This window comes from Oryctolagus cuniculus, chromosome 12 (assembly GCF_051225735.1).
Source record: "Oryctolagus cuniculus isolate XC-2025 breed Fujian yellow rabbit chromosome 12, ASM5122573v1, whole genome shotgun sequence".
Taxonomy (NCBI): domain Eukaryota; kingdom Metazoa; phylum Chordata; class Mammalia; order Lagomorpha; family Leporidae; genus Oryctolagus; species Oryctolagus cuniculus.
Genome location: NC_142878.1, coordinates 36,389,009 through 36,415,858, shown reverse-complemented (window position 1 = coordinate 36,415,858; position 26,850 = coordinate 36,389,009). Strand labels below are relative to the sequence as shown.

General features: G+C 38.2%; 2 protein-coding genes across 42 annotated transcripts in view; one reads left to right on the top strand and one right to left on the bottom strand.

The window, feature by feature from the left end:
- Positions 1-26,850, top strand: part of MIA2 (MIA SH3 domain ER export factor 2) — a 116,899-nt gene that overhangs the window by 86,873 nt on the left and 3,176 nt on the right. For 29 of the 41 annotated variants that reach the window (XM_051822174.3, XM_017348272.4, XM_008269520.5 and 26 more), the window contains 5 exons: positions 1,822-1,889; positions 3,011-3,093; positions 4,791-4,919; positions 8,874-9,032; positions 20,192-20,314. In XM_051822174.3, the coding sequence (XP_051678134.1) occupies positions 1,822-1,889; positions 3,011-3,093; positions 4,791-4,919; positions 8,874-9,032; positions 20,192-20,314 (562 nt within the window). The remainder of the gene's footprint in view (positions 1-1,821; positions 1,890-3,010; positions 3,094-4,790; positions 4,920-8,873; positions 9,033-20,191; positions 20,315-26,850) is intronic. The other 12 variants (XM_008269522.5, XM_008269521.5, XM_089309327.1 and 9 more) reach the window with 2 other exon arrangements.
- The window catches only part of FBXO33 (F-box protein 33), a 79,502-nt gene continuing 59,459 nt past the window's right edge, over positions 6,808-26,850 (bottom strand). Inside the window, exon 5 of the mRNA XM_089309328.1 lies at positions 6,808-6,918. Coding sequence (XP_089165454.1) covers positions 6,862-6,918 — 57 coding nt within the window. The 3' untranslated portion in view covers positions 6,808-6,861. The remainder of the gene's footprint in view (positions 6,919-26,850) is intronic.

Here is a 26,850-nt window from a genome sequence, read left to right as displayed (position 1 = left end):
CTATATTAGGGCCCCTGGTTTGAGTTCCAGCTCCTCTGCTTCTCATTTAGCTTCCTGCTAATGTGTACCCTGCGAGACAGGAGATGATGGCTCAAGTGCTTGGGTCCTTGCCACCAGGTAGGTGACCTAGATCGAATCCTGGGCTCCTCTTTGGCCTGGTTTTGCTCTGGCTGTTTTGGCGTTTGAGGAGTGACTAGTGGGTAGAAGATCTCTCTCTGTCTCTTTGTCTTTCAAATAAAATGAATAAAAAAAAGTTAAGTATTTGTCATCAGTTTTGTATATATTTATTTTTGGTAGTATATATTTGATATCTTTAAGTAATAACTTATTACCTGTGATATTTTTGTGCCTTACACTTAACAAACAAATGTGTTACATTAATTGTAGAAAACATTGAGAGGGCCTGGCGCAATGGCTCACTTGGTTAATCCTCTGCCTGCGGTGCTGGCATCCCATATGGACACCGGGTTCTAGTCTTGTTTGCTCCTCTTCCAGTCCAGCTGTCTGCTGTGGTCCAGGAAGGCAGTGGAGGATGGCCCTAGTGCTTGAGCCCCTATACCTGCATGGGAGACCAGGAGGAAGCACCTGGCTCCTGGCTTTGGATCGGCGCAGTGCTGGCTGTAGCGGCTATTTGGGGAGTGAACCAATGGAAGGAAGACCTTTCTCTCTCTCTCATTGTCTATAACTCTACCTCTCAAATAAAAAAAAATATATATATATATATAAAAGAAAACATTGAGAAATAATTCTGGTACTGCATTGTTAATAGTTAAATAATTGGTTTATTTTACTAACAAATTGCTTTTGGTAATTTTTTTTTAGTAAAAAATTGATTACATGATTATACACTGGAAGAAGATTTATACATATAGTCTTTTTTGATAGCAAGGGCTAAAATTTAGGCTATGCTTTTCATGAATATTTATGTAATTCTTTGGCCAAGCACCTTTCTACCTTGTAGTTCAGTTTTAGGTGAATGTAATTTGATAGTATAATTCCTTTGATTTGTAAAAAGTTATATACTAAGCAGAGTTCCTTATACTTGTAAAACATTAAAGACTAAGCGACTTTACCTTCCTTTGTATGCTAGACCTAGTGGATTGTGTTAATTTGGCCAGTCTGATGTGCCATAAAACTGCTGCATCTATTCTGCAGAGTCCACAGAATGCGTTTAACCTTTCCACTTGACTGTTTGAGGTGATTGCATTTCTTGATATTTATCATGTTGTATAAACTTTGTTCTCTATAACATATACTCTGATTTTCAGTCTTTTATTAAATAAAAATATCAGACAAGTGTGATGATTTATATAATGCTGTATACTTAATGGAAATGCAACATGCACTGATTATATGCTGTTATTTTAAAAAATGGTTTTTCCTGGCATGCTGTGAAACTATTTTCAACTTTTATGGTTTCTCAGAATTATAGTGATTTTTCTCCAGAGATGATTGCCTTGTTGAAAATAGCCTAAGTTGCCATGCATAACTCTGAGTCTATTTTCATTGGCTTATGCTTACATCCTCTTACATAGCTCTTAGAATATTGGATATTCAAGTAATCCTTTATTTCACATCTAGATAGCAGCATTCATTTGCAAATACACAGTTGAACTCCAGTCTTACAAACTTATGTCATCTGCTTACCTGAAACTCATTTCCTTTTTCAATAATTCCTTAAATTTAAAAGGTTTTACTTAGATTTTATTAAAATGGATACTTAAGTGACTGTGATACTTGTATACTATCACTGTGATGTTTATGCTTATTTTTCATTTAAATTTTATATAAATATTTAAAAAATATGTTATTATCTTTAAGTTGGCAGCTCGAACTGCTGAAAGAAACCTCAATGATTTAAGGAAAGAAAATGCTTATAATAGGCAAAAGTAAGTATCTTTAACTTTAAAAACTTGATGTTAGTTATTTTTATTTTATTAATTAGGTAATAATTTTGAAAGGATAAATAAGGAAGCTCACAGTGAATTTAGCATATTTCATTGTGAAATATTTATTACTTTTTTTTGTTGATTTGAAGTACCTAGGTCACTGACTTATTACTTTGAGGAAAATTTCACAGATTTTTCTGTAGAATTTTAAGTTTTTCAAACCAGAGTAGGTGAAGGGTGGAAAAAGGGATAGAAAGGAAAGGGATAAACTTCTGACATAGTCATGCTCTTAGGAACTCAGGTTGATGATCCATCTCCCAGTTTTGTTGTACTGATGCCATTGTTTAATAGCAACAAAGTGAAAGGGAGAATAGAAGTCTGCAGTGTACAGTAGAAGGGGACAGTAATTGTGAGAATGGGCGTAGTCTTGCCAGATTGCTTTGATTTCTTGCCAGAATGTGCTGTTGGCATTATTCAATATTAGTTTAAGTCCTCTTGCTAGTCTTTTTTACTCTAAGAAATCAAAATCAGCTGATTAAATGTTCTATTTCAGGTCAGATGATCAAGAACTAGAAATAAGATTCTTTTACAATGTCACATTTTAAAGATAAGTTTAGTAGTAAAATAGTAGGATGAGTTAATATAATTTCTGCTTTTATATTGTAATTGAAATCAGTTGGGTCTCATTATGATGAAAAGCCTACATTTCTCAGAACCATGAACCTTGTGTTTTGATCTTGGCACTTGTCATTTTTTAACAAATCATTTAAACCCGATGTCAAGATGAGGGACTTGAACAGGTTGACACTGCCGTGCTCTTCCATTTCAATGATTAGGCTTTTGTGGTTTAGGACTCAAGGTAGTTTCGGTTTGAAGAAGAAACATAGCAATTCCAGCTTCAAGAGAACATCACTCTCCCTAGGCAGCAAGAAATTGGCAACCCCAGAATAAGTAGTGGGAGATACAGAAAGGTGTTTTGATCAGAGTACTTCTAGATCTGTTTCTTCCATGAAGATGTTGAGATAGTGAGAGTAGCTTGTTTATACCAGTGGCATTTTTCTTGAAATGTGGGTGGTTTCTCTTGGACAAGTAACTTAGAGATGTTTGTTCTTTATTTGCAGATTAACTGACACAGAGTTTAAATTTGAACTTTTAGAAAAAGATCCTTATGCACTTGATGTTCCAAATACAGCCTTTGGCAGAGGTAGTCTGTTTTTCTTAACCCCTCATTTAAAATACATATTATAACTTTATCTATATATACTGCACATACAATTTATATTAGTATAAATTAACACAGTTATTTAGAAATATTTTAGATTTTGCAGCCAAGAAAGATTCTGTTCTCAGCTCTCCTACAAAGTCCTTTGGGTTTTGTTTCCTTAGCAATAATGAAAATTATTGCTGCCTTCCTTTCTCAGTGGGATTTTGTAAGGTAATAAATGTTTAGTATCTTGACTTCCTTTAAAAGCCAAGCACTTGGCATATTAGTAAAGGACTAATTATTTTTTTTTGAGAAAATGAATGAACAAGGAGTACTTAAATGAAATAGCATTAGATTGTTTATTAACTATATTTTGAAATTTGCTTGAATTATAAAAATGAGAATTAAAACAGTTGGTTTTTAATTATTTAAAAGGTGACAAAAAAATCTGAGTTTTGATTGCTTTAATTACATCCAAGGGAATAACATTCTTATAAGATATATTTTATATTTCTTGTCCATTCATTATTGAGTTAGCATCTTTAATGATCTCAAACTTTTTAAAAAATAAATTTTTTCCAAATAATTTTGGGTTGAAATAGAGCTGCATTTCCGAGGCAGTGAAAATAAATTGATATTTAGGTAGAATCCCATTTTAATAACCTTTTAAGAAACTTATAATAAAAACCACTTTTGGGAGTTAAGATTCATTAAAATTAGTATGTGTCTACATTTTAAAATCATCAGATTACTACAAATTTGAAGTAGTAACAAAGTTGAAATGGGAAACTGTACAATAAGAAATTTTTATCTGAACCTATTGCAAAAGTCATAGGGAGGATAAACAATATTTTGATTTTCTGTTGTAACAGATTTGGATATTATATCAGCCACATACAGTAAAATTTAATATGTTTAAACTGTTATTTTGGTGGTATTTAAGTTTGTTTGATTTTTGTTGTTAGTTTTTGAACTTTAGAAGGATAACCATTGTTTGGGAGTAATTTGTAAAATGATAGAGCTCTTGGTTGTATTGCAGATAAATTGATGAATTAGTATATATGAACTGACTATTCACTCATGAATCAAAAGTAATTTCTGATGCTTTAGAATATTTTTTGCATTTTTCTAGTATTCAAAATCTGAGTTTTACTCAAATAACACAGTATATCTGACCCATGTTGCAACCCTCATCAGCTGAAATATCTGGAAGCATATTGCCATTAAAAACAAAACAAAACCAAACAAACTTCATGCCTTCTGAATCTTTCTGTAACTCCAAAATATATCAAGAATATCTTTGCTTAATCTGTCTGATTACTTAAATATACTAATTACTAAGATTAAGCAAATAAAGTTTTTATTAACCAAAATTTCTATTTGGTAGACACACGTTAAAAACACCAGGCTCAGGAAAATGTGGTTGTCTTCTTGAAACTGTACCTATGGAATACATAAAATCTTTTCTCTTTATATTATTAAAAAATTAAAAAGAAAACAAAAAATCCACCAGGCTCCATATTTACTTCTATAATAGCAAAAATAGCAAAACAAAGATATAATTAGTGGTCAGAGCCTGGATTGAACTTATTTAAGTCAGCAGGATGACCTGATGGTAATTGTTGAAATGGGATTCTAACTTTCTAGTGTAGCTAAATGGAACTATGAAATTAAATATGCTGTTTTAATTATTCCAGAGCATTCCCCTTATGGTCCCTCACCATTGGGTCGGCCTTCATCCGAAACGAGAGCTTTTCTCTCCCCTCCAACTTTGTTGGAGGGTCCACTCAGACTCTCACCTTTGCTTCCAGGGGGAGGAGGAAGAGGTATATTGTTTAAACATCTTTATTATTCTAAATTTCTTCCTTTATCTTTTCATCTCAACTTTAAAATGATCTATAAAATAAACATTTGGAAAATACAGGCATTCCTTGTACTTATTGCAAGTTACTTGTGGAAAAGGAGCTCTATGACATCAAGTGTATATATATTTCTCTTAGAGATTATACTACATTACATTTTGATCAAAGACTTAATGTATATATTTTTGGACCAATTTTTTGCTTTTTAAAAGCATTGTATTACACTACATAATATAAAACGTTAGAAGAATACATAACATATGATAACAGAATAATCTAGCAAAATTGTTTTTTGATGAGCCATTATTAGGATATAGAATTTTAAAAATCTTTGTTCACATTGCAGTTATGACTTTTTGTAGAAAAGCAGAAAGTGAAAGAACTTTTTTAAGAGTAAAGGAATTAAGGAGGCAGAGTTTTGGGACCTAAATCATTTAATACTTTGAAAACCAACCCATAATTGTTTGCTCAAATTTCTATAACTACCTGAAGCTTAAGCAGTAGATTTTGTTTTTCTGCATTTCCTTTGCAGCATCATGCTGTTGTTACATAGGCTCTACTGCCTTTGAAAACTTTGTGCCTGGAGTTTTCTTCTTTTGATTTTGTACCATACTTTCTTCACTTGTTCAGTGGCTGTAAAGTTTTTCTTTGATATGTGAGAAAATGCAAAGTTGCAGATTTATTTCGAAATCTAAGTCTTAGATTTTCAGACCCAAGTCTATGTTATACAAGAAGTGATGGCATTCTTCACCATTGAAATGTCTCCACTCTTTTATTCAGTGCTTTTAGCAGATTAAATCTGAGGTAGGAACATGAAGTAATGGGAGAAAATAAAAGCACCAAGCTAAATCCATCATACCAAAACTCATACACTCAAATTGATGTTACTCGTCTTAAGATTCTTCTTGGGAGTCTTTGAATGTACCTGTTGAAGCTGCCATTCTAAATATTTTTGCATCTCCTCCTTTGGAACTGCTTTATAAGAATATGTGAAAATCAGTTTTGTACTTTATGGTCTTGAGATGTTCTCCCTTTTCCCATTTTCTGTTTATATCATCTTTATCCGTCCTCAGTTTGCTCCACATAGAACCGGTCCTTCCCACCTTGCAGTCTGCCTGCACGTAGGGTCCATAGTCCAAGACCATTTCACTTAAAAAAGAATGCTGATGAATACTATGTTAACTTCATATAGCACAAATGGTAGCAACTAGCAGTCTTGAAAAATAGTGCCCTTTACATTAGGATATAATTGGCTAAACTGCAAATATGAATCATTGGAAGTTGAATTATATAAGTCAAGGATTGCTTGTAGTCAATTCAATATTTGGAATAAGAGTAAAAATTACCTTTGATTTCTCCTCTCCTATTTAAATTTTTAACTTTCTTCTCCTATTTAATTGCTTTCAAGACAAAGTGTGTTTAGATTATTTGCAAAGGTGTTTTACTATTTGATAAAACATTACAGAAGTTCTAGGTAAGTTTTCAGTAGGTCTTAAAAGGGTTGTTTTAGCTTTTGAAAGTTTGTATGATCTGCCAAAGAAGGATGAAGAATGCTCTTCCTTTTGCTTCTTTTTATTATTTTTAAATATGAAAGTTTATATGAGATCCTCAGAGTCTTCAAAATGTTAACGGGACATACATGTTACGAAGAAATCATGCATTTAAAATTTTTTCATTTTTCCATGAAATGTTTGAAATACCATCATAGGTTAAGATTGAGTATAAGGAAAGCAATTTCTTTTTAGAGTAAACTGTGTGTAACTTTTGATTTGAATGAAAAATGTTAACTGTTAGCATCTTCAGGCTTGCAATTTTCACCTTGTAGTCAGTTGGTGCTCTGAGTAAGCGATCAGGAGAAATCCTTTGAGTCTCTCCTTTAAAACTCTGTGCTTCACTCCAGGTGAACTCAGAATAATGGACTCTTGCACATTTTCAGCTTTCCCAGTTTTGTTCTTCTAATGAGCTAATTAGAAAAATGAACAATTTAGGAAGAGATATTTGGGCAATTTAATAGAGAATACTGCCATAGGACAAGGTTGACATCCCTGACTTTATGAAAGGGAGTATATGGAAATTTCTTTAAAAAGATTACCACATGTTAAAAAAAAAAAAGGATGCTTATACTGTTTTGTACAAGTTAACCAAGAAAAGGGCAAATTAATTTGATCTCTTAGGTGCTGAAATAGAGGAAACAATGTGAGACTTCCGTTGAAAAAAATTTTAAAGCTGTTCATTGAAAAGAATAAAACTTGTTTTTTGGGTATTAAAATGTTTTTAAAAGATTTATTTACTTATTTAAAAGGCAGAAAGAGAGAGAGCGAGAGAGCGAGCTCTTTCATCTACTGTTTTTTTTTTTTTTTTTTTTTTTGACAGGCAGAGTGGACAGTGAGAGAGAGAGACAGAGAGAAAGGTCTTCCTTTGCCGTTGGTTCACCCTCCAATGGCCGCTGCAGCTGGCGCACCGCGCTGATCCGATGGCAGGAGCCAGGTGCTTCTCCTGGTCTCCCATGGGGTGCAGGGCTCCTCCACTGCACTCCCTGGCCACAGCAGAGAGCTGGCCTGGAAGAGGGGCAACCGGGACAGAATCTGGCGCCCCGACCGGGACTAGAACCCGGTGTGCCAGCGCCGCAAGGCAGAGGATTAGCCTAGTGAGCCACGGCGCCGGCCTCATCTACTGTTTCACTCCCCAAATGGCCGCAGTGGCTGGCAGCGGGCCCATCCAAAGCCAGGAGCCAGGAGCTTCTTCCAGGTCTCCCATGTGGGTGCTGGGGCCCAATCACTTGGGTTATCTTATGCTGCTTTCCCAGGCACATTAGCAGGGAGCTGGATCGAAGTAGAACAGCCAAGACTCAAACTGGCACCCATGTAGGATGCCAGTGGCGGCTTTCTTTACCTGTTATGCCAGAGGGTTGGCCTGGGCTATATAATTTTGAGGACAATATAATTTGACAGACAAATGAAGTTTAATATATTCTGCTATTGAATTATAGAAAATATTTTTATATTCTTTACATTTTACTTGAATATGGATTTATTTTACTGTTATTTTTATTTTTTAATATGTACTTTAAATTTAAATGCTGTCCTTTCTATGATCTTAAGAAGGGAAGTTTAAAATGATTCCCCCAATTGTAAATGTAATCATACCAGATTTTTTTTTTACCCAAATGAATGTTATCTTTAAAGTGTTTATTTCAACCGTGCTATTGTTTTTGAAGTTCTTATTTAAGAACTTGTGAGTTCTCTTTTTGAATGTGAATTTGATATTTAGAAATTACTAAAAACTATTCAAAGCCATATTTATCTGATAGGTATAGTTTCTAGCCAGCCTGCTTAAAATCATTTTTTGGGCAGAAGTAGTGAGTCATGTTACAAATTTAAGATGGAATTTTTTGCAAACTGTTAATCTGAATACATTCCAAAAGAGTTGTTCTAAATGGTACTTTGAGTAGTAGTGTAGTTATTAAAATAGATAGATTGCTCCTAAGATGATTATTTTAAAGGAATCATGCTCATCTTGAAGACTGATACATTAGTTAAAGCAGTGAAACCCTCATTTTATAATTACCTTGTTACATCTTTACTTTGCATTTTACTTCCTACACCCGTATTTTTCAGATGTGGTATTTATAATGAATGATTTTTCCACTGACTTTATGTGTGAAATGATGATGAAATGATGTGAAATTCATTTCTAAAATGAATTTTAAAAGGCCAGGGTTTATATACATGGCAATGTTATTTTTCTCTTGTCCTAGAAATGGCTGTGGTAGGGTTGAATTATAGTCTGTGTTTTAACTGGAAACTTTATTGGAATCCATTTGGTTTCACTCTTTAAATAGTGTCTAGATTTTATTTGATGACAGGCCTTATAAAATTTTTTGAGATTAAACAAATTGTGTGTTTTCCCTTTATTTAGGCTCAAGAGGCCCAGAGAATCCTCTGGACCCTCTGGTTACCAATGAGAGAGGAGAATCAAGCTGTGACAGGTTCCCTGATCCTCACAGAGCACCTTCTGACACTGGGTCTCTGTCACCTCCCTGGGAACAGGACCGGAGGATGATGATCCCTCCACCAGGTATGTAGTTTTAGAATCACAATAATAAATTAGTCTGTCATTACAGTTACTTTTGGGTGCTTACTTTGAGCCAGAAACTATGTTAAGTACCTTTTTTTAATACTCCTAACCTGTTAAGAATGCTATTTTGTTACTCCCATTTTATAGATGATGTAACAAAAGCAAGGTGAAGGTCAGATAACTTGCTGGGGGTCACAAAGTGAGAAGATGTAATAAAATCCTGTACATCATCTCTGAGAATTTACATGTAATATTTGATTCAGGTGTGTGTATGTGTGTAAAGCATGAAAAGAAACAGCATGTCCTATAGATGAGTTGAAGTCACTGCATTTGTTTTCCCAGGCTCATTACTTCCTTTCCTGGAGGTGACTACTCTTGAGTTTAGTGTGTGTAAAATGATGGGCAATATATGATTTTTTAAAAAGTGTCTTTGATCAACTTCCTTTATCAGGATTATGTTCTTGAATTCTTTGCATGTTAATATATATAAGCTTATTGCTTTAATTGTTGTATAGTATTTTAGTGTACAGATTAAACCACAGTGTATTTATCCAGTCCCTATTGGTGGACATTTCGAGTGTTTCACCATCAGTAACAATGCTGCAGTCAACACTGTTTTTGCACTGTTTTGTTACTTAGAGAAGAGTCCTGGAAATGGAATCATTGAGTGATAGGATATCCATTGTTTTTTGTTATTTTATTTATTTGAAAGGCAAAGTTAACAGAGACAGAAAGGGAGAGAGAGAGAGATCTTCCATCTGCTGGTTAACTCTCCAAATGGCCACAATGGCCAGGAGCTTTTTCTGGGTCTCCCACATGGGTGGCAGGGGCCCAAGCACTTGGGCCATCTTCTGCTGCTTTTCCAGACTCATTAGCACGACCTAGATTGGAAGTGGAGCAGCCATGATTCCAGCTGGCTTCTATATGGGATGCCAGCTTTGGAAGCAGCAGCTTAACCTGCTGTGCCACAACACCAGCTCTCATATTTTTATTTTTAAACTCTGTTACCCTGTTGTTTTTAAGAGAAGTTATTGTAACTAGCTGTTTATCCAGTACAATTCTAATTTTATGAAATTGCTTCATAAAATATTCCTATTCCTATTATTCCTATTGCTCACTCATTTTTTTCTCCAATTCTTTTCCTCCTCCTTTCTTTCTTAATAATCTCTTCTCCTATGAGGGTGGTGGAAAACAAAAGTAGGAAAGGAACAAAGAGGAACCATCCATGCCTTTATTTTCTATATTTCAGTCTTTAATTTGATAAATGCCTTCCATACAGCTTTACCTTATTTTGTGTTCTTGTGCATGTATGTCTATCCATGTGTATGTTTATATATATGTGTGTGTGTATGTTTATAATATATGTGTGTATATATATGTGTTTGACTAGAATGCCCTTGTATATTAATTGGTCATTGTTACTTAACTTTTTCAGGATAAACTTTGCTGCCTCTGTGACACCATTTCTGACTCTCCCAATCAGAATTTTTAAAAAATTTTTTTTTTTTTTTTTTTTTTTTTTTTTTTGACAGGCAGAGTGGACAGTGAGAGAGAGAGACAGAGAGAAAGGTCTTCCTTTGCCGTTGGTTCACCCTCCAATGGCCGCCACGGCTGGCGCGCTGCGGCCGGCGCACCGCGCTGATCCGATGGCAGGAGCCAGGATCCAGGTGCTTTTCCTGGTCTCCCATGGGGTGCAGGGCCCAAGCACCTGGGCCATCCTCCACTGCACTCCCTGGCCACAGCAGAGGGCTGGCCTGGAAGAGGGGCAACCGGGACAGAATCCGGCGCCCCGACCGGGACTAGAACCCGGTGTGCCGGCGCCGCTAGGCGGAGGATTAGCCTAGTGAGCCGCGGCGCCGGCCTAAAAAATTTTTAAATTTAATAAATATAAATTTACAAAGTACAACTTTTGGATTATAGTGGCTTTTCCCCCCATAACCTCCCTCCCACCTGCAACCATCCCATCTCCCACTCCCTCTCCCATCCCACTCTTCATCAAGATTCATTTTCAATTATCTTTATATACAAATGATCAACTTAGTATATACTAAGTAAAGATTTCAACAGACTGCACCCACACAATGCACAAGATATAGAGTACTGTTCGACTAGTAGTTTTACCATTAATTCTCATAGTACAACACAGAGATCCTATGTGGGGAGCAGGTGCACAGTGACTCCCATTGTTGATTTAACAATTGACACTCTTATTTATGATGTCAGTAATCACTTGAGGCTCTTGCCCTGAGCTATCAAGGCTATGGAAGCCTCCTGAGTTCACCAACTCTGATCTTATTTAGTCAAGGCCATATCACAGCGGAGGTTCCTTCCTCCCTTCAGAGAAAGGTGCCTCCTTGTTTGATGGCCCGTTCTTTCTGCTGGGATCTCATTCAGGTCATTTTTGCCACAGTGTCTTGGCTTTCCATGTCTGTGAGACTATCATGGGCCTTTTAATCAAATCTGAATGCTCCAAGGGTTGATTCTGAGGCCCGAGTGCTGTTTAGGGCATTTGCTATTCTATGAGTCTGCTGTGTATCCTGCTTACCCCATAGGATCACTCTCTCCCTTTTAATTCTATCCTTCATTATTTGCAGACACTGGTCTTATTTGTGAAATCTCTTTGACACTTAACCTATCTTTTTGATCAGTTATGTACTTAAACTGATCACTTTAACAAGTGAGATGGCATTGGTACATGCCTCCTTGATGGGATTGAATTGGAATCCCCGGGCACATTTCTAGTTCTACTATTGGAGGTAAGTCCGAGTGAGCATGTGCCAAACTGTATATCTCCTCCCTCTCTCATTCCCACTCTTATATTTAACAAAGATCACTTTTCAGTTAATTTTAAATGCCTAAGAATATTTGTGTATTAATTACAGAGTTCAACCAATGGTATTAAGTAGAACAAAACAACAACAACAACAACAAAATACTAAAAGGAATAAAATAGTAAGTTGTTCCTCAACAGTCAGGACAAGTGCTGATCTACTCATTGTTTCCCACAGTGTCCATTTCACTTCAACGGGTTTCATTTTAGGTGCTCAGTTAGTTGTCATTGATCAGGGAGAACATATAATATTTGTCCCTTTTGGACTGCCTTAATTCACTCAGTATGATATTTTCCAGATTCCTCCATTTTGTTGCAAATGACCAGATTTCATTTTTTTTTACTGCTGTATAGTATTCTATCGAGTACATATCCCATAATTTTTTTATCCAGTCATCTGTTGATAGGCATTTAGGTTGATTCCGTGTCTTAGCTATTGTGAATTGAGCTGCAATAAACATTGAGGTGCAGACAGCCCTTTTTTTTTTCCAGTTTAATTCCCTTTGGGTAAATTCCAAGGAGTGGATGGCTGGGTCATGTGTTAGGGCTATATTCAGGTTTCTGAGGACTCTCCAAACTGTCTTCCATAGTGGCTTTACCAGTTTGCATTCCCACCAACAGTGGATTAGTGAGCCTTTTTCCCCACATCCTCGCCAGCATCTGTTGTTAGTTGATTTCTGTATGTAAGTCATTCTAACTGGGGTGAGGTGAAACCTCATTGTGGTTTTGATTTGCATTTCCCTGATGGCTAGGGATCCTGAGCAGTTTTTCATGTTGGCCCTTTGGATTTCCTCTTTTGAAAAATGCCTGTTAAGGTCCTTTGCCCATCTTTTTATTGGTTGTTTGTTTTGTTGCTGTGGAGTGTCTTGATCATTTTATAGATTCTAGTTGTTAATCATTTATCAGTTGTGTAGTTTGCAAATAGTTTCTCCCATTCTGTTGGTTGCCTCTTCAGTTTCCTGACTATTTCTTTTGCTGTAAAGAAACTTCTCAATTTAGGCAATCCCATTTGTTTATTTTAGCTTGACTACCCATGCCTCTAGGATCTTCTCCAGGAATTCTTTGCCTGTTCCAATGTCTTGAAGGGTTTTCCCTATGCTCTCAATTAATTTTATGGTGTTGTGGCGTATATCTAGATCTTTGATCCATGTTGAGTGGATTTTTGTATATGGTGTAAGATAGGGGTCTTGTTTCATACTTTGACGTGTGGAATCCAGTTTTCCCAGCACCATTTGTTGAAGAGGCTGTCCCTGTTCCAGGGGTTGGTTTTAGCTCTTTTGTCAAAGATGAGTTGGCTGTAGATCTTTGGATTGATTTCTGGTTTCTGTTCTGTTCCATTGTTCTATCCATCTGTTTTTGTACCAGTACCAGGCTGTTTTAATTATAACTGCCCTGTAGTGTATCTTGAAGTCTGGAATTGTGATGCCTCCGGTTTTGTTTTTATTGTAAAGGATTGCTTTAGCTATTCGCGGTCTCCTGTTTCTCCATATGAATTTCAGCATCATTTTTTCTAGGTCTGTGAAGAATGACTTTGGTATTTTGATTGGTATTGCATTGAACCTGTAAATTGCTTTTGGGAGAATGGACATTTTGATGAACAATGGTTCATAGAAGAAATCAAAAGATTTCTAGAAACAAATGAAAATGACAACACAACCTATCAAAACTTGTGGGATACAGCAAAAGCAGTGCTAAGAGGAAAGTTTATAGCAGTTGGTGGCTACATCAAGAAACTGGAAAAGAATCAAACAAATGACCTCTCCATGCACCTAAAGGATTTAGAAAAACAGCAGCAAATCAAATTCAAACCCAGCAGAAGAAAAGAAATGCTAAAGATTAGAGAAGAAATAAACAGAATTGAAACCAAAATAACAATACAAAAGATCAATAAAACCAAGAGCTGGTCTTTGAAAAAATGAACAAAATAGACACACCATTGGCCCAACTAACCAAAAAAAGGAGAGAGAAGACCCAAATCTGTAAAATTAAAGATGGTAATGGAAATGTAACAACAGACACCTCAGAAATAAAAAGAATCATCAGAAACCATTACAAAGAGATGTATGCTAACAAATTGGGGAACCTGGAAGAAATGGATAGATTCCTAGACACATACAACCTTCCTAAACTGAGCCGTGAAGATATAGAAAACCTAAGCAGACCCATAACCATGGAAGAAATTGAGTCAGTAATAGACGCACTACAGAAAAAGAAGATCCCAGGACCAGATGGCTTCACTGCTGAATTCTACCAGACATTTAAAGAACAACTAACCCCAGTTCTTCTTAGATTATTCAAAACAATTGAAAGGGAGGGAATCCTCCCAAACTCTCTACGAAGCCAATATCACCTTAATTCCTAAGCCTGGAAAAGACACAACAGAGAAAGAAAACTATAGACCTATCTCCCTGATGAACATAGATGCAAAAATACTCAACAAAATCCTGGCAAACCGAATCCAACTACACATCAAAAAGATCATTCACCCAGACCAAGTGGGATTTATCCCTGGTATGCAGGGATGGTTCAGTATTTGAAAATCAATCAATGTGATACACCACATTAACAAATTGAGAAACAAAAACTATATGATTATCTCAATAGATGCAGAGAAAGCGTTTGACAAAATACAACACCCTTTCATGATGAAAACTCTAAGCAAATTGGGGTTAGAAGGAACATTCCTCAACACAATTAAGGCAATTTTTGATAAACCCATGGCCAGCATCATACTGAATGGGGAAAAGTTGGAGGCATTTCCATTGAAAACTGGCACCAGACAGGGATGCCCACTCTCACCATTGCTATTCAATATAGTCCTAGAAGTTTTAGCCAGAGCCATCAGAAAAAGAAATTAAAAAGAAAAAGAAATTAAAGGGATACAAATGGGAAGGGAGGAAGTCAATCTGTCCCTATTTGCAGATGACATGATCCTGTATATAGGGGATCCAAAACATTCCTCCAAGAGACTATTGGAACTCACAGAAGAGTTTGATAAAGTAGCAGGATACAAAGTCAGTGCTCAGAAATCAACAGCCTTTGTATACACAGACAATGCCATGGCTGAGGAAGAACTTCTAAGATCTAACCCATTCACAATAGCCACAAAAGCAATCAAGTACGTTGGGATAAATTTAACCAAGGATGTCAAAGATCTCTATGATGAAAATTACAAAACATTAAAGAAAGAAATAGAAGAAGACACACACAAAAAAATGGAAAAATCTGCCATGTTCATGGATTGGAAGAATCAATATCATCAAAATGCCCAATCAGAATTAGATAGACTGTCATTTATATTATTTGTCTTGTATTTTATTAAGACATTAATCCCATTGTATTTCTTTAACTGTTAGACTATAAGGGCATAGATTATATGGAGACTAACGTTGTTATTGCTAGTTCCTGGCAAACAGTAGGCCCTGATATATCTAAGGAGTAAATTACTTTTACCAGTGGAGGACAATATGGGCACATGATTCTTGAAACAGTGGGCTTCTAATAAGTAGATTTATTTCTGAGATTGCTGATGTTGTGGCAATGTATTTTAGAAGCAAAATGATGATATGATATCTTAAGATTTGATTAAGAAAGAATTGGAAATTTTTCAGGTTTCCTCAATTCATCCACTTCCACGACTGTTTAAATTTTTTGAAATATTTTTATTATTATTTTTTAAGGTAAACAAATGTCATATATTTCATATATACAGATTTATGAGTATAGTGATACTTCCCACCCTCCATTCTACTTCCTTTTTTCTTTTTTTTTTCTTTTTTTTTTTTTGACACAGAGTGGACAGTGAGAGAGAGAGAGAGACAGAAAGGTCTTCCTTTTCCAAGTTGGTTCACCCCCCAATGGCTGCTGCAGCCGGTGTACCATGCTGATCCAAAGCCAGAAGCCAGGTGCTTCTCCTGGTCTCCCATGCGGGTGCAGGGCCCAAGGACTTGGGCCATCCTCCACTGCCCTCCCGGGCCACAGCAGAGAGCTGGACTGGAAGAGGAGCAACCCGGACAGAATCCGGCGCCCCAACCGGGACTAGAACCGGTGTGCTGGCGCTGCAGACGGAGGATTAGTCTATTGAGCCGTGGCGCCGGCCCCTTTCTTATTTTTTCTTTTAATTTTTACAGTGATCTACCTTCAGTTTATATTATATCAGATTAACCTTACACTAAGTAAATAATTTGACAAATAGTAAGAAGAAAAAAACACTGTTCCTTAAGAGTTCCTTAAGAAAAAAACACTGTTCCCGATTCAAAAGTCTGTTTTGTTTATAAACATTAGATTTTTTGGTACTCTATTAGTTACCACAGATCAGAGAAAACATATGATATTTGTCTTTTTGGGACTAGTTTATTTCACTAATAAGTATAATGGTTTCTGATTGCTTCCATTTTCTTGCGAAATACAGGATTTCATTATTTTTTACAGCTGGGTGGTAGTCCATAGTGTATATATATAACATTTTCTTATCCATTCATAGGTTGATGGACATCTGGGTTGATTCCATATCTTAGCTATTGTGAATTGAGCTACAACACGGGGTACAGATAACTTTCATATGCTGATTTTATTTTGTTTGGGTAAATTCCCAGGAGTGTGATTGTTGGGTCATATGGTAGATCTTCTTTAAGATTTCTGAGGAATTTTCATACTATCTTCCACCGAGGCTGTACTAGTTTACATTGCTATCAACAGTGGATTAGGGTACTTTTTTTCCTCTATACCTCGCCAGCATTTATTGTTTGTTGATTTCTGTATGAGAGCATTTTAACTGGGATAAGGGGAAACCTCATTGTGATTTTGATTTGCATTTCCCTGATGGCTAGTGATCCTGAGATTTTTCATGTGTCTGTTGGCCATTCGAATTTTCCTCTTTTGAAAAATGCCTATTGGGGCTGGCGCTGTGGCTCACTAGGTTAATCCTCCACCTGCAGCCCTGGCATCCCATATGGGAGCCGATTCTAGTCCTGGTTGCTCCTGTTCCAGTCCAGCTCTCTGCTGTGGCCTGGGAGGGCAGTGGAGGATGGCCCAGGTGCTTGGGCCCTGCACCCGCATGGGAGACCAGGAGGAAGCACCTGGCTCCTGGCTTTGGATGAGCGCAGTTCTGGCCTTTGTGAACCAATGGAAAAGGAAGACCTCTCTCTCTGTCTCTCTCTCTCCCTCTCTCTCTCTCTCATTGTCTGCAACTCTACCTGTCAAATAAATAAATAAAAAAATATAAAAGTCTTAAAAAAAAGAAGAAAAATGCCTGTTGAAGTCCTTTGCTGATTTCTTGTTTTGTTGTTGTTGGGTGTCTTGAACTTTTTAGGTTCTGGATATTAATCCTTTCTCAGTTGCTTAGTTGCAAATATTTTTTCCCATCCTGTTGGTTGCCTCTTCACTTTTCTGAGTGTTTCCTTTGCAATGAAGTAGCTTCTTAGCTTGATGTAATCCCATTTGTCAATTTTGACTTTGATTGCTTGTGCTTCTGGGGTCTTTTCCAAGAAGTCTCACCTATGCTATTGTCCTGCAGAGTTTCCCCAATTTTCTCTTCTTTTAATTGATGTTATCAGTTTGTAGATTGAGATACTTAATCCATTTTGGGTGGATTTTTGTATATGGTGTCAGGTAGGGGTCTTGTTTCATACTTCTGCATGTGGAGATCCAGTTTTCCAACCACTTTTTGTTGAAGAGACTCAACACGGATTGTCAAAGATTAATTGGTTATAGATGCTTGGATTGATTTCTGGAGTTTCTATTCTGTTCCATAAGTCTACATGTCTATTTTTATGCCTGTACCAAGTTAGTTTGATTATAACTACCCTGTCTTTTTATTTTCTTTAAAGATTTATTTATTTGAAAGGCAGAGTTAGAGAGCAGAGGTAGAGAGAGAGAGAAAGAGAGAGAGAGGTCTTCTGCTGGTTCACTCCCCAGATGGTCACAATGACTGGAGCTATGCCCATTTGAAGCCAGGAGCCAGGAGCTTCCTCTGGGTCTCCCATGTGAGTGCAGAGGTCCAAGGACTTGGGCCATCTTCTACTGCTTGCCCAGGCCATAGCAGAAAGCTGGGTTGGAAGTGGTGCAGCTGGGACTTGAACTGGTGCCCATATGGGATGCCAGTGCTGCAGGCAGCAGCTTTACCCACTAGGCCACAGCGCTGGCCCCATGTATTAGGTCTTAAAATCTGGTATTGTGATGCGTCTGGCTTTGTTTTTGTTGTTTAAGGTTGCTTTAGCTATTCAGAGTCTCTTGTGTTTCCATATGAATTTCAGCATTATTTTTTTCATATTTGAGAAGAATGTCCTTGGTATTTGATTGGGATCACAGTGAATCTATAAATTGCTTTTGGTAATATGGACATTTTAATATTAATTCTTCCATGAACATGGAATAATGTGGTGTCTTCTATTTCTTTCTTTAGTGTTTTGTAATTTTCATTACAGAGATCTTTCACCTCCTTGGTTAAATTTACTCCAAGGTTTTTAATTTTTTTGTAGGTATTATAAATGGAACTGATGCTACAAGTTCTTTCTCAGCCATGGCATTATCTGTGTATACAAAGGCTAATGATTTTTGTGTGTTAATTTTATAACCTTCTAGTTTACCAAACTCTCTTATGAGTTCCAATAGTCTCTTGGTTCCCCTGTATATAGAATCATGTCATCTGCAAACAGGGATAATTTGACTTCCTCCTTTCCAATTTGTTTAGCTCTGGCTAAAACTTCCATGACTATATTGAATAACAACAGTGAAAGTGAGCATCTTTGTCTGATTCTGGATCTTAGTGGAAATGCTTCCAACTTTCCCCCATTCAATAGGATGCTGGCTATGGGTTTGTCATCTATTGCCTTGATCATGTTGAGGAATGTTCCTTCTATACCCAGTTTGCTTAAGATTTTTATCATGAAAGGATGTTGTACTTTATGAGATGCTTTCACTGCATCTATTGAGATAATCATAGTTTTTATTCTTCAGTTTGTTAACATGATGTATTACATTTATTGATTTGCAAATGTTGAACCATCCCTGCATACCACAGATAAATCCTATTTGGTCTGGATGAATGATCTTCCTGATGTGCTATTAGACTAATTTAGCAAGTGTTTTGTTGAGGATTTTTGTATTTATGCTCATCAGAGATACTGGTCTATAGTTCTCTTTCTCTGTTGTATCTTCTGGTTTTAGAATTAAGGTGATGCTGGCCTCATAGAAGGAGTTTGGAGGATTCCTTCTCTTTCAGTTGCTTTGAATAGTTTGAGAAGTATTGAGATTGGTTCTTAAAAGTCTGGTAGAATTCAGTGAAGCATCTAGTCCTGGGCCTTTCTTTGTTGGGAAGATCTTTATTACTGATTCAATCTCTGGCTTGGTTTTTGGTCTGTTTAGGTTTTCTGTGTCTTCATAGCTCAATTTTGGTAGGTTGTGTATGTCCAGGAATCTATCCATTTCTTCTGGATTTTTTTCAATTTGTTGGCATATTACTGTAGTAATTTGTTTATTTGAAAGGCAGAATTATAGAGAGACAGAGAGAGATCTTCCATCTGCTGGTTCACTCCCCAAATGACTGCAATGGCTAGAGCTGAGCTGATCCGAAGCCAGGAGCCTGGAGCTTCTTCTGCGTCTCCCACGCAGGTGCAGGGGCCCAAGGACTTGGGCCATCTTCCACTGCTTTCCCAGGTCATAGCAGAGAGCTGAATCGGAAGTGAAGCAGCCGGGATTTGAACCAGCACCCATATGGGATGCTGGTGCTGCAAATCGCAGCTTTAACCCACTGTGCCACAGCGCCGGCCCCTAAATAGTTGTTGTTAATCTTGGCAGTGTGAACCACATGAGTGCCAAATCTCAAAATAATGAAGTGAGTCAAAGTTTGACCACCGATGACCTCTGAATAATACATGTTTTACTTCAGTGACAGATTGTCATCTGTTTTGCTAAATTTCTTGCTCAGCTTACATTTTCTGTCTTTCTCCTGTGCTAGTCGCTATTGCCTCAGCTTTTTGATATATTAATATATCCACTTCCACTTGCTATTATTGCAGTTGAAAGTTAAATGAATTTACATACATATATACATATAAATGTATAGCTAAATTCAATTTTCACATATTCTAATTTCATTTTTTACTTCCATATTTTTGTTTTGAAACTTTCTAAATCCATATTTGGGTTTATACAAAGTTGCCACCTATAAAAAGTATGCCATTTTCTTAAATTGTGTACTATTGTCTATTGATAACATGAATCTGACTTTTTCAGGAATTATGAGAAATGTCATCTTCAATATATTAAACTTAAGTAAGTTTGTCTTAGGTTTATATTAATGAGAATATTTTAAAAACTTGTTTTCTAGGCCAACCATATTCTGACCCAGCTCTTCCTCCACAAAGGCAAGAGAGATTTTATTCTAATTCGGGTAGATTATCTGGACCAGCAGAACTGAGAAGTTTTAATATGCCTTCTTTGGATAAAGTGGGTAAGGAAAAAAAGTTTTAGCAGTTGTGGCATTATAAAGAACTGATGGTTGAATACAGAACTAATAATGAGTATAATTCCTATCTCTGCTGTCTCGTAAGGCTAATATAATATCTATTTCCTGAAGCTTCCTGATTTTATGGTTCTGGTTATTTTATATTTATTTATTTTTAAAGATTTATTTATTTATTTGAAAGGCAGAGTTTTAGAGAGGCAGAAGCAGAGAGAGAGAGAGAGAAGTCCTCCATCTACTGGTTCACTCCCCAGATGGCCACAGTGGCTGGAGCTGAGCCAATGTGAAGCCAGGATCTAGGAGCTTCTTTGGGTTTCCCACGTAGGTGCAGGGGCCACTGCTTTCCCAGGTCACAGCAGAGAGCTGGATAAGAAGAGGAGCAGCCGGGACTCGAACTGGCACCCAATGGGATGCCAGCACTGTAGGCAGCGGCTTTACCTGCTATGTCCCAGTACCGGCCTTGGAATATTTGTTTTAGAAAATGACTATTTTTGGAATAAAAGAAGAAGCAGATTTCCAGTCTGCTTGGCTTTTGAAATTATTTGGCTTTTGAAATTGTTTTTCCCTCTGTTAATTCAAGTTTAAGGGAATGAAAGTATGTGTGTTATTAGACACCCATTTGTGAACTAACACCATTTAAAAAGTTTTACCTGGGGCTGGTGCTGTGGCACAGTGGGTTAAAGCCCCCTTTTACCCTTTTTGCTAGCACTTTTTGTCTTTTTTGATGGTAGCCAATCTAACTGGAGTGAGGTCATGTCTCATTGTGTTTTTAAAAGTTTTTATTTATGAACGTTTTATTTGAAAGGCATAGGTACAGAGAGAGTGTGAGGGAGAAAGAGAGAGAGACTTCTCCCATCTGCTGGTTTGCTCCCCAGATGCCTGCAATAGTTAAGGCTGGGCCAGGCCAGAGCAGATCTGGAAACTCAATTTGAGTCTCCCTTGTGGGCAGCAGGCTCCAACTTCAATAGGAAGCTGGGACTAGGAGTGGAGCTGAGACCCAAATCCAGGCACTCCAATATGGGGTGTGGGCATTCCAGGGGGTGTTTTAAACACTAAACCAAACAGCTGCTCCTTATTGTAGTTTTGATTTGCATAGTTATGTTGAGTACTTTTCTTGTATGTGTTATCCAGTCGTATGTCTTTAAGAAATGTCTGTTTAGATCTGCCCATTTTTAAATTGGATTATTATTAATTTGCTTTTGCTGTTCAGTTGTGTTTTGTGTAGTCTGGTTATTAACTCTTTGTCAGGTGAATCATTTACAAATATTTCCTCCCATTCTGTATAGATTATATAGATATTTTAATTTAAAAACTTCTTAAAATTTTGTTTAAGTTATACAAGTTTCATGTATTTCATATATACAGATCTAGGAACATAGTGCTACTTCCCATCCTGCCCTTGCTCCCACCCACGCTCCAACCTTTCTTCCTCTTCTCTTTCCCATTCCCACTCTTAATTTTTTAAAAAAATTATTTATTTAAAAATTATTTATTTGGAAGTCAGAGTTACACAGAGAGAGAGGAGAGGCAGAGAGAGAGAGAGACAGAAAGAAGGAGAGAGGGAGAGAGAGAGGTCTTCCATCTGCTGGTTCACTCCCCAGTTGGCTGCAATGGCTGGAGCTGAGCTGATCCGAAGCCAGGATCCAGGAATTTCTTCTGGGTCTCCCATGTGCATGCAGGGGCCCAAGGAATTGGGCCATCTTCTGCTTCTCCAAATTTGGGATGTTTTCTGTAATTATTTCGCTAAATAGGCCTTGTAGTCGATTTTTTCTTTCTACACCTTTAGGAACTCTTAAGACTTATATATTTGGTCATTTAATAGTATTCCATAATTCTTTAAACATGGTTTTTAAGTTTTTGAATTTCTTCTTATACTTTTTTGGTCTGACTGAAAGATTTCCTGCAATTTGTCTTCTAAGTTGGATATTCTTTGTTCTGCCTTACCAAGTCTATTGTTAAGTATTTCTACTGCATTTTTATTTGATCTGTTGAATTCTTCATTTCTTTTTTTTTTTTTTTTTTTGACAGGCAGAGTGGACAGTGAGAGAGAGAGACAGAGATAAAGGTCTTCCTTTGCCGTTGGTTCACCCTCCAATGGCCGCCGCGGCCGGCGCACCGCGCTGATCTGATGGCAGGAGCCAGGTGCTTCTCCTGGTCTCCCATGGGGTGCAGGGCCCAAGCACCTGGGCCATCCTCCACTGCACTCCCTGGCCACAGCAGAGGGCTGGCCTGGAAGAGGGGCAACCGGGACAGAATCCGGCGCCCTGACCGGGACTAGAACCCTGTGTGCCGGCTCCGCTAGGCGGAGGATTAGGCTAGTGAGCCGCGGCGCCGGCCCGAATTCTTCATTTCTAATAGTTCATTTGATTTCTCTTTAAAATCTCAACTTCATGGGAAAATTTTCATTCATGGCATGTATGTTTTTCTTTAGTTTGTGGCTTGTTTCTGATTGCTTTTGAGTAATCCTATGATTAATCTTTGGAATTCTATTTCTGGCATTTTTTCAATCCTTTCATCTTCACACTGCAATATTGAAATGCTGTGTTCCTTTGGAGGAATTCATGGTGTCTTCCTTATTCTTGAATTTCTGGGTTTATTTTTAAACATTTGTGGAGTTTCTTGTTGGTTTTTCACTCTGATGGCTTTTATCTTTGAACAATGCCTCTGTGGCTTACTGCACTCTCAGTGCCTACCAAGAGGTATGTGGTGGGTGTGGTCAGGGAGCTCTAGTCGGTGCTTCAGGTGGGACGAGTATCCAGGGTGACACCCAAGTTGAGTGTGATAGATCTCCTCTTGTTAACAGAAAGGGGGGAAATGGTCACATCTGTTGGTGTGATCACCCCCTCTCCTCCAGGCTGAGCAATGCCCTTGTGTTAGCCCCCAATGAGTTCAGCACTCATCTGCGTTTCTGTATGTCTGTACAAATGATCTGTGCAGTCCTCACCCTGAGCACAGTTCCTGCTGCAGTGACCCATCCCAGGCAACCAAGAAGCTCCAAGCATGTGGAGCTACCTTCAGTGATTCCCCAGGGACCCAGCTATCCCCTGCACACCCTCTCATGTAGACACCGAATCTCCACGGTCTCAGCACTGAGGTTCCTACAGTTGCTGGGTGCAGAGGTTCCGCTCTGCGCTGCCAGCCTGACCAGTCAGCAGAGAGGCAGCTGTTCCCTGAGCCAGCTCTGCCTAGGCAGATTGAGCTCCAGAGCCTGTGGTGTATTGGGAGGCTGGGGGCACCTCACAGTCCTACGTGGGTGCCCAGCCACCTGTCAGTCCTCCAGCCAGGCTCAAAGTCGGTGGGGACTGTGGATCTTTCTCTCTGCTAGAACCTCTGGATCACATGTGTATCTAAGAGCCACTAGCTAAATGCAGCCCTCTCCCCTCCAGTACTGCCAAGAAGATGGTGTTCTGTCTCAGCCAGTTGCAGCGCATTCACAAAGGCTTCCGCAGTGCCCTTTCTCAGCAGGGCAGCAGACGCCATTGTGGGGAGGATGGGGCGAGATAAATGTGCGCCTTTTACTTCCACTGGGTCCATGGGTAATCACTAGTAAGTGCTAGCCCCTAGGGCTCCAGTCCAGACTTTCACCCAGGCTCTCCCTCTGGCTGTATCACCACGAGTTACTGTAGTCTGGTCTTAACCTCATCTCTAAGCTGCCGCCTGCTCTGGCTCTTGGCTGTTGCAGTTTGTGTTGTGTCTGTGTTCATCCTGTGTGTCTGCAGTTTCCACACAGGTGCACAGCATTCCTCTTCTTTTGTAGAACTTCCAATGTAGACTATTTCCTCTACTTTTTTTTTTTTTTTTTACTGTTTATCCCTTGCCTAGCACAGTACATCATTCCCTAATCCACCATCTTAGAATCCTCAAAGTTTTGTATCTATAGACTTTTAAAAAAGATTATTTATTTATTTGAGAGACAGAAAGGTCTTCCATCCTCTGGTTTACTCTTGAAATGTTTGCAACAGCCAGAACTGTGCCGATCCGAAGCCAGGAGCCAGAAGCTTCTTCCGGGTCTCCCATACTGGTGCAGGGGCCCAAGCACTTGGGCCATCTTCCATTGCTTTCCCAGGCCATAGCAGAGAGCTGGATCAGAAGTGGAGCAGCCGGGACTTGAACTGGCATTCATATGGGATGCTGGCACTGCGTGCAGAGTCTTAGCCTACTGTACCACAGCACTTGCCCTGATTATATAGATTTTTACAAGGGCTTCTGAATCATGTTCAGAAATGCGGAACTTGTTATCAGGATAATGGGAATACACAAAAGATTAGTGGAGATATAGTAAGATCTGCATTTTTAGATACATTTCTGTGGTTACATTATGGAGATTAGAATAGAGGACATGAGGCAGTATAACTTTTTAGGAAATTATGGCAGGAATCTCGATGAGTGATATGGTGACAGTGAATAGGGTGGATGTTAATAGACATAGAAAATAGAGAATTTAGAGGATTCAGGATTGAAGGGATATGGGATATGGGTAGGGGTATTGTCTGTTGCCAAGGTTCTTGGCTGTCACAACCTGGGTAAATACAGATGCCATTCACTGCTCTGAGATAAGGAACATGGAGCAAGTTCACCAGGAAGATTTTAAGTTTTATTTTGAATGGATAAAATTAGTGGCAGATGTGATACACCTGCATGAATATTCAAGGAGGCAAGGTCAAGCCACAAGGTCTTGGTAGTCATATCTGGGTCTGAATTAAAGGGGTAGGAATCATTAGCAGTATAAATCTAACAAAAGTTATAGGCGTAGATAAGATTTTTGAAGGAGGTGAGTTGAGATTAGGGCCAAGTGCAGAATTCGGGGGATGTTATCAGTTGCAGTCACCATGGAGGTTGAGAAGCAACAGAAAGGAAGGGTAGAGAGAAGGAAGCGTCCTTCCATGGAAGCTGAAGGCCAGGAATATTTGAAAATGAAGGGGGTGGTCAGCAGTGGTGGGAAGTACTGTAGTTCTCTCATATCCAGGGGGAAATGTTCCGGGAGCCCTTATGGATGCCTGCAACCATAGGTAGTACTGAACCTTATAACATATCCCCCAGTACACCATGCAGCATTACCTCACGGTACCAGAGTTAATCTGTCTCCTTCCATGTTTTATGGATTGATGCTGCCTTGCATCAGTTATTTGAACACAAACACTGTGACACTGTGACAGCTGATGGTTACTAAGTAGTTACTGGTGCGGTATCAGATGCAGCATGGATACGCTGAATAGAGGGCTGATACACTCCCAGTGGGACTGAGGAGGATGGTGAGGTTTTATCGTGCTACTCGGAACAGTGTGCAACTTAGCATTTGTCAGTTGTTTATTTCTGGCGTTTTCCATTTAATAGATTCTGACCAAGGTTGTCAGTGGATAACTAAAGCCAATGAGTAACGGAAACTCGAAAGTAAAACCACAAAGAAGGGATCACTGTAATGTAAAATACGAACTGGAAGTGCCTATTGTAATTGAGTACACATAGAGACATTTTCATCTTGGGGGAAGATAATTTCAGTGAAGCAGTGGATGTTGCAAATAGATTGCAAATGAGGACAGAATGGGAGACCACCGTGTGTGTGTGTGTGTGTGTGTGTGTGTGTGTGTGTCAGTTCTTGATGGTGGATCAGAGAGTAGCTGGAGGCAGAGTTTCATTTTTTAACCAAGTAACAGCTTTTCAATTCTGAGAATTTTATTTCACTGACAAAGTATTTATTTCAGAGTTACCATAAGCAGTATATTTATTGCTCAATTAAGTTTTATAGGCATCCTGTATATAGGATGATGTGACATAATGGATAAATAATCAGGAAACATTTGGATCTAGCAGAAAGAGAGGAGGGAACCTACAGGGAGAGAGGAAAGTCCTTGAGGAAGCTGAGTCCAGGATTCTGAGTACAAATCATTGGTTGTCTAAAGGATCCTTTTCCATAATAATAGCAGGAAAGGTCATAGGAATATAGTTGCAGTACCTTTGTGTGCTTGTTAACAAAAAGTTAGTTACTCTTTAAATGTTTTGTAGAATCTAGTAGTAAAGCCATCAAATCCTGGACTATTCCTTGATGGGAGACTATTAGTTACTGCTTCAATGTCTTTGCTTGTCATGGGCCTGTTCATATTTTCTATGTCTTCTTGATTTAATCTTGGTAGGTTATTTGTGTCCAGGAATTTATCCATTTCTTTGAGAGTTTCCAATTTGTTAGCATGTAGTTGTTCATAGTAGTTTCTTTGTTGAATTAGTGAACATTAAGCCTTTGACTATAATGTAAATTAAAAATGTTAAAAATAGTATTCAGTTAAAAAAGGGAGTTTCTTTTTTTGTTATTGTTAAGATTTATTTATTTATTTGAAAGGTAGAGTTAGAGAGAGAAGGAGAGACAGAGAAAGAAATCTTCCATCTGCTAGTTCACTCCCCAAATGGCCACAACAGCCAGGACTGGGCCAGAAGACAGGAGCTTCTTCCGGGTCTCCTACATGAGTGCAGGGGCCCAAGCACTTGGGCCATCCTCCATTGCTTTCCCAGGTGCATTAGCAGGGACCTGG